The 8,539-nt window shown below is 46.2% G+C and overlaps 1 protein-coding gene across 1 annotated transcript in view; it reads right to left on the bottom strand.

Moving 5' to 3' along the window:
* Window positions 1-389: 389 nt before the first annotated feature.
* Window positions 390-8,539, bottom strand: part of LOC126259967 (serine/arginine repetitive matrix protein 2-like) — a 400,597-nt gene continuing 392,447 nt past the window's right edge. Inside the window, exon 10 of the mRNA XM_049957081.1 lies at window positions 390-742. Coding sequence (XP_049813038.1) covers window positions 611-742 — 132 coding nt within the window. The 3' untranslated portion in view covers window positions 390-610. The remainder of the gene's footprint in view (window positions 743-8,539) is intronic.

Here is an 8,539-nt window from a genome sequence, read left to right as displayed (position 1 = left end):
AGAATTATGAGATTTTGGGGGGAATGGAGCTGGAAGTGGGAGATTGAGCAGATGGGAGAGACTGGGTCTTGTTGACATAGCTAACTTTCTGACAGTCTTTTTGTTGTGCCTGTCTGTGACTCAGCATCTCCAATATGGTGAGTAGCAACTATAGTTTTCATTATATTGCTATGTTTTAGTAACCACATTTTTCAATGTTCAGCTGAGGTGTGAACAGCATGCTACAAACAACAATTACCATTGCCTTTTAGGATGTGCAAACAGAAATAAATGAAAAAAAAAAAATCGAAACATCTCATTAGCTGCATCTTGCTGGATTGAAAAATAAAGCCACAGCTTTATAATAATATAACAATAACAACACTAATAATAAACAACATACCTAAACATGTCATTAAAATTTGTTATATTTTCTGTTTAAAATATACAAAATAATAAATGATAAAGGAATGCACACTTTAATGTACATTTCGAAAGTCACAATCCTGATAATTATTAGCATCATGACGAGATACACAGTACTCAGTATGTGTATATATACATGTTTATGTTACATGCTTTATCAGAAACCAACTTTTAAAGATGAAGAAACTTTATCATCTGCATGCCACTAATGCAGAAGTGCATTGTCTGTCAATGCTCGGCACATGGATTCAAGACATACACGGGCAGCATCTGCTTTGGCTGCATTTTGGTTGTTACTGGCAACTGCCGACTTGAATTCCTGTCCATTTACACACACCTATGAGGAAATACAGAAATAAATCCATCAGTCCAGACAAAAGGAAACATTACATACAATATAACATTTAAATTTCACATTACTAGTTTGCTGGTACAGTGTAGGGCAAAAATTACCCCCATGTTAGGAGAGAAAACTCTTACATTTTGAAAGGCTATACAAACTGACAGAAGCCATAAGATCAAATGATTCTTTCATTCATAAAAAAAAACACACACACACACACAATGCAATGCAATGTTTAACTTTTTTAGAGACAACACAAATCAAGTAGGGATCACTCTGAATTAAAATTTCTGACTGTTTTCATGGGAATTATTGGTGCTTTTCAAAGGCATCATAGATGGAAAGATGACAATGTGTCATGTTTGGTTTTCTTTTATTTGTTAAGGAAGTTTTCTGTGATAAAGATGCTATGGATCAAACTGCCATCTGGCCATCCAGATTTAAGTTTTTCATAGTTCTCTTAAATCATTTTGAGTAAATGTTACGATAGTTCCTTTCAAAATGCCACAACTGATTATGTGTGCTGTCCTTGGCCAACCTGTAATTTTTTTCTCTCTCTTAACAATTTTGTTGCTAATGGGGCATTAAGCTGCAATCTTTCTTTCTTCAGAATAAGGTACACACATAAAATATTCAGGATCGCCCCCAAGTAAAAATTCAGACCAACAACAAGTAAGTGGGCAAGGCAAGCTATGCAATGTACAGAGATCAGATGGTCACTGAAAGTAGCTCTCAAAACTAAGAGAGAGGACAAAGTGTTGTACGTGATGGTTTCATATCGGAGGTAATGCCAACTGCATCCGTAGCATTTGATAATGCTACACATACACCTTTGGGCATGCCACACTATGATTACCTCTAGGTATTCAATAAATTTTAGTTGTGTATGGGTTTGGTGAACTATGGGTTTCTGCACAGGGGCTGTCTCTATTAAACTCTGGGGCTCTTAAGCAGACAATCTGACAATGCAGCTGTTATTACCCATTAGTTAATCATCTTGATGAACTGCTTTGTGGAGAACAATAAGTGGGCTGCACACAAGTCTACCCTGCAGATAGTGTGATACGCAATGTTGCAACCCTCTCAAATGGAATGGTTCAAGGGTCACACAAAAACCGTCAGACTGACTTGACAACTGAGGAGTTTGTAGGCATGTGATCAATATGAGAACTGGACTTCTTGATCCCAGGAATTGAAGATTAGCAGCACTTGAGCCCGGGCTGAGACTGCAGAAAAACATGGACCCTTCTATTCAGCGAGAAAAATTTCAGAGCATTAGGATTCAAAAGATTTCTCGTTTTGGAAGAAGAATTCAAAATGGCTCAGAGCACTATGGGACTTAACATCTGAGGTCATCAGTCCCCTAGAACTTAGAACTACTTAAACCTAACTAACCTAAGGACATCACACACATCCATGCCCGAGGCAGGATTCGAACCTGCGACCGTAGCGGTTGCGCGGTTCCAGACTGAAGCGCCTAGAACCGCTCGGCCACTCCAGCCGGCAGGAAGAAGAGTAAAATAACATCAAATGCACTGTAATGTAATTATCAGGAGTATTGGGAAGGTGGGTGGAGAGCAAATAGTACTAAAATAAGCATCTATCCATCAATATGCTTACACACCTAACAAGGATGAAGCATGTACTGAAAATTCAGTGGTTCAATGTGCGATCCTACTACCTGCAGTCATCTTGCTTTTGTGAAACATATTGTGAAACAAAGAAAAGTGGTGGGCAGAGAAGAAAAAAGTGGGAAACTAAAGAAAAAGAAAAAAAAGGTGGTCAGAGAAATGCAACACATTGTTCTGGCCTACAATGAATAAAGCAATGTTTCACAAGGAGTATAATTGTCTTAAATCATTCCCACAATAAGGTCCACCCTATGCACTATTCTCATTGTAGCTACTAGATGAGATAATCCTTGCCTCTAAAGAGCCGTAACATCCCATTTATACACTATGCTCCAGTTCATCTTATTTTCCTTCACCATGGTTCACATAACTGAGCCTGCGGAGACCACAGAACTTATCTAATGCATCTTCCTATCATTACCTGCATCGTATCAAGCCCACAACTGGAACAATATACATTATCAAAGTCATCTGTAATGGTTGGTTGGTTTAAAAGGGAGGGAAGGGACCAAACTATGAGGTCATCAGTCCCTTGTTCCTAATAAAACAATGGCACAAGTTTGAGAATAAAATGGACGAGACGTATAACACAAAACAGAAAGAATGTAAAAATCACAAGAATGAAGGAAAGGCAACGAACACTAGAAGGAACAAAAGAGGACAAGAAAACAACAGAGAGATGCTAGAAACAGAAGAGAGTAAAACAAGGAAGCAGATTACAGAGGCTGGCTGACCACGAGAATAAAAAGGAAAAGCCAGCCAGTCTGCAACACATTAAAACTTCCACCCTAAAAGCACTAGAGTGGAGGACACAGAGGGACAAAGGTCATGTGCTAAAACCTACATAGAAGTATAAAACCCACTCTCTCGGATAAAATGTAAAACTAAAGCTGCTGCAGAGGCATCGTCGCCCAACATCGAAGGTAGGGAGGTGGGAAAGTTAAAAGTCTGCTGATGAGCGGCCAAAAGGGGCAGTTTAGCAAGAGGTGGATGACTGTCATTTGGGAGCCACAGCGACACAGGGGTGATCCTCGTGACAGAGTTGGTAACCATGCATTAGCCATGTATGACCAATGCGGAGCCAGCAGAGGGCAACTGATTTCCTGTGAGACTGCATGGAAGACTTCCACACATTTGTCATCTCCTTAATGATACGCAGCTTGTTGTGCGTACTGTTATGCCATTCCATCTCCCAAAGCCTGAAAACCCTGCAGCATAAGGCAGACCGCAGGTCAGCTTTGGAGATGCCCATCTCCAGAAGCCATTTCCGTGTCGCCTGTTTGGCCAACCAGTCAGCAAGTTCATTGCGTGGGATTCTGACATGTCCTGGGGTCCACACAAACATCAATGAACGACAGGACCATTCCAGGGCACAGATGGACTCCTGGATGGACACTACCACAGGATGGCAAGGGTATCCCTGGTCGATAGCTTTTAGGCTGCTCAGTGAGTCAGTACACAGGAGACATGACGCACCAGGGCATGAGCGGATGTGCTCAAGAGCACGAGATATGGCCACCTGCTCTGCAGTGAAAACACTGCAGCCATTTGGCAAGGAGTGCTGTTCAGTATGTCCTCCATGAACATACGCAAAGCCTACGTGAACATCAGCCATCAAGCCATCAGTGTAAACCACGCCAGAGCCCCGGAGCATGTCAAGAATCGAGAGGAAGTGACAGTGGAGAGCGGCGGGGTTAACCGAGTCCTTAAGGTCATGCAAAAGGTCCAGACGAAACTGTGGCCAAGGTGTATACCATAGAGGTATACATGAACGGACCGCAAGTAGAGGTGGTAAAGGAAAGGACTCCAGTTCGGAGAGAAGGGACCGCACACAAACCGCAATCGTTAGCCCCGACCTGGGCCGCCGAAATGGGAGATGGACGACTGTGGGTGGGAAAAGGAGACAGTAATTCGGATGCTCAGGAGAACTACGAATGTGCGCAGTGTGACTGATGAGCAGTTGTGCACATCTGATCTGCCATGGAGGGACCCCCAGCTTCCACCAGTAGGCTTTAGGACTCGTCCTAAAAGCTCCTGTCGCTAGTCGAACCCCACACTGGTGCACAGGGTCGAGTAAATGAAACGCTGAGGGCACTGATGAACCATAAACCACACTCCCATAGTCAATTCGGGATTGGAAAAGGGCTCTGTAGACCTGCAGCAGCACAGAGTGATCTGCACCCCAATTGGTGTTGCTCAGGCAACGGAGGAGGTCATTAAGGTGCTGCCAGCCCTTCCGCTTAAGCTGACAAAGATGAAGAAGCCACGTCAATCAAGCGTCGCAAACCAGTCCTAAGAATTGATATGTTGGGTCCGGATGAAAGGTACGACGCTGACAGAACTGCATGACACACGACTTTGTGGCTAAAAACTGGAAGCCGTGGGCTAGAGCCCATGACTGTGCTTTGTGGATGGCTCCCTGTAAGTATCGCTCACCAACACCAGTACAGGAGCAGCAGTACGAAATGCAGAAATCATCTGCATACACAGAAGGTGAGACAAGAGGACCCGATAGCTGCTGTTAGACCGTTAATGGCCACTAAAAATAAGGGACACTCTATACAGAGTCCTGTGGGACTCCATTCTCCTGGATATGGGTGGAACTACAGGAGGCAACAAATTGACAGAGCGACAGGAAGTTTTGGATAAAAATCGGGAGCATGCCCCGGTGACCCCACTCATACAATATGCAAGGATATGATGTTGCCAGGTCATGTCGTATGCTTTACGTAAGTTAAAAAAAAACGGCAACCAGGTGTTGGCACCTGGAAAAGGCTGTTCAGATGCCAGACTCGAGGGACACAAGATTTTCAGTGGTAGAGCAACCCTGGCGGAAGCCACCCTGACATGGAGCCAGTAGGCCACGTGACTCCAGGACCCGACCCAACCCAACCACCGACACACCATACGTTCCAGCAGCTTACAAAGAATGTTGGTGAGGCTGATGGGCCAATAGCTATCTACATCAAGCAGGTTTTTACCGGGTTTGAGCACTGGAATTGTGGAGCTCTCCCGCCATTGTGAAGGAAAGACACCATCGCAACAGATGCGGTTGAAGATGACGAGCATATGTTGCTTGTAGTCAGATGAAAGATGTTTAATCATCTGGCTGTGGATCCGATCTGGATCTGGCCCCAGGAGCTGTGTCAGGGCAATGTGCAAGGGCACTGAGGAGCTCCCAATCTGTAAATGGGGTGTTATAGGATTCACTGTGGCATGCAATGAGTGAGAGCACTTTCCCTTCCAATCGGCGTTTGAGAGTACGAAAGGCTGGGGGATAATTCTCCGACACAGAGGCTCGAGCAAAGTGCAAAGTGCTCAGTAATCGCATTTGCGTTGGTAGATAACACGCCATTTTGGTAACACCGGGAACACCTGCTGGGGTCTGGTACACAAAATACGTTTGATCTTTTCCCAGACTTAGGAAGGTGACGTGTGGCACCCAATGGTCGAGACATATCTCTACCAATACTCCTGTTTTTGTCATTTTATAAGTTAGTGAACTTGTGCACGGAGCGTTTAAAGGCTATGAGGTGCTCCAGGGAAGGGTGCCGCTTGTGCTGCTGTAGAGCTCGCCAATGCTCCTTAATTGCTTCAGCGACTTCTGGCAACCACCAAGGGCCTGCCTTATGCCGGGGGCACCCTAAAGAGCGAGGATCGCGTTTTCTGCCACAGAAACAATTGTTGTAGTCACCTGCTCAACCATGACATTGATGTTACCGTGTGGCGGAGAGTCAACGGTGACAGCAGAGGTGAATGTTTCCCAGTCCACTTTGTTTGAAGCCCATCTCGGCAGGTGTCCGTGGGCCTGATGCCGGGGCAGTGACAGAAAGATGGGGAAATGGTCACTACCACACGGGTCATCATGTGCTCTCCAGTGGATAGAAGGGAGAAGTCCTGGGCTGCAAATTAATAAATCAATGGCCGAGTAACTACCATGAGCAACACTGAAATGTGTGGCAGCCCCAATATTTAAGAGGCAGAGGTCGAACTGAGACAGCAAAGTTTCGACATCTCTGCCTCGGCCAGTAAGCATGGTGCCACCCCACAAGGGGTTATGGGCGTTAAAATCTCCCAAAAGTAGGAAAGATTTAGGGAGTTGATCAACCAGTGCAGTTAATACATTCAGGGATACTGAACCATCTGGAGGAAGATACACATTGCAAACAGTTATTTCCTGTGTCGCCGTTGTTCTGACAGCGACAGCTTCAAGAGGGGTTTGAAGGGGCACAGCGTCATTACAGATTGAAATTAGGACATAAACGCAAACTCCCCCTGACAATCGCTTATAGTCGCTACGGTTCTTGTAATATCCCTTACAGCCACTCTGGGTGGGAGGACTTCACTGGCCCAGACTCCGGGAATGAGGATGAGCCTGAAGCCCTACGACCAACTGATTTGAGCTCTTCAGCCACTGGTGGGTGTCATCTTTCCCACAAGCAGAAGCCTGGGAAGGGAATGACCCAAGGGATCCCTTCCTACAGAGAGAATCCGAAGAAGACTTACACTTCTCTGGCTTAGAAGTGGGGACTGACGTCCCCGATGATTGGGAGGGAGGGTGTTGCTCCCGAAGTACATGGCGTGGGAGCAACAGGGAGGAAAATGCCACCCCACCATCAAGGTGGCAAGTATAGTCTTCCGGCTCTGAGAGGTGACTGGGGTTGGCAGAGCTGATGGGGCCAGAACTGTTGTAGCGGCGGCATAAGACCATGTCATGTGTACAGGATGCAGGCGTTCAAATTTTCTCTTAGCGTCAGTGTAGTTTAGTCGGTCCAGGGTCTTGTACTCCATAATTTTCCTTTCTTTCTGGAGAATCCTGCAGTCTGGCGAGCAAGGCGAATAGTGCTCTCTGCAGTTGATACAGATGGGAGGCAGGGCGCATGGAGTATTGGGATGTGATGGGCATCCGCAATCTCGACATGTGACGCTGGAAGTACAGCAGGAAGACATATGGCCAAACTTCCAGCACTTAAAGCACTGCATCAGGGGAGGTATATAGGGCTTTACATCATAGCGATAAACCATCACCTTGACCTTCTCGTGCAATGTACCACCCTCGAAGGCCAAGATGAAGGCACCGGTGGCAACCTGATTATCCCTCGAACCCCAGTGGACATGCCGGACAAAATGTACACTTCGCTGCTCTAGATTGGCGCGCAGCTCACTGTCAGATTGCAAAAGAAGGTCCCTCTAAAATGTGATACCCTGGACCATATTTAAGCTCTTATGGGGCGTGATGGTTACAGAAACATCCCCCAGCTTGTCACAAGCGAGTAACATCTGTGACTGGGCAGAGGATGCGGTTTTGCTCAAGACTGACCAAGATCTCATTTTGGATAATCCCTCCACCTCCCTAAACTTGTCCTCTAAATGCTCAACAAAAAACTGAGGCCTCATCGTCATGAAAGATTCCCTATCAGCCCTTGAACATAAAAGGTACTGAGGTGGAAAGATCTGCTGCCATCTGTAGCCTGACGTTCCTCTCATGGTGTGGCCAGGGAGGGGAATGATTTGGGGTTGCACTTCTGTGCGTTGAATTGAGCTCGTGAACACTTAGAGACTGCTGGTGTTTCAGCACCAGCAAGAGATGATGGACTATGCTTCATCACGTGTCATCCACTCTGATGCCATCCACTCTGATACCACCCACGCTGACCAGGGACCCTCCCCACGGGCACCAGCCGGCCGCAGCAAAGGCCAACTGGCAGATGGCCATTGCCGGGAGTCCCAATGCCCCAGGGGGATGGGCATCTACCCCTTGGCATACATTGGGAGTTAACAGTGCTGGCATCAGCAGAGCAATCCCTGTGTTGTCAGGGGGCTACAACCAACAGGGTAGATGGTTACCCCACCACAATCGACTGCCTACTGTGCTGGATATCAGGTGCAAAGTAGTCCATGGTCATCGTCGATGCAGAAAGCGACACTGCATAGTGCATGGTGGAAAACGCACTCAGGAAGGTGTCCTCGCCCAAGATATGGAGAATGAGCGGGACTGAAACGCAACAACAAGAAAGTGAGCTAAAGATCTCGATGGACACAATGCACCACATAAGGCACCCTTCCCCAATTGGCTCGCTCTTTGGGAAAATTTTGAAGAACGGAGGTCAAATCCTACAGGGGAACATCACATAAAGGCCGAAATGTGTGAAACTCCTTT

This window comes from Schistocerca nitens, chromosome 5, assembly GCF_023898315.1.
Source record: "Schistocerca nitens isolate TAMUIC-IGC-003100 chromosome 5, iqSchNite1.1, whole genome shotgun sequence".
Lineage (NCBI taxonomy): Eukaryota > Metazoa > Arthropoda > Insecta > Orthoptera > Acrididae > Schistocerca > Schistocerca nitens.
This window is presented reverse-complemented; position numbering and strand designations above follow the sequence as displayed.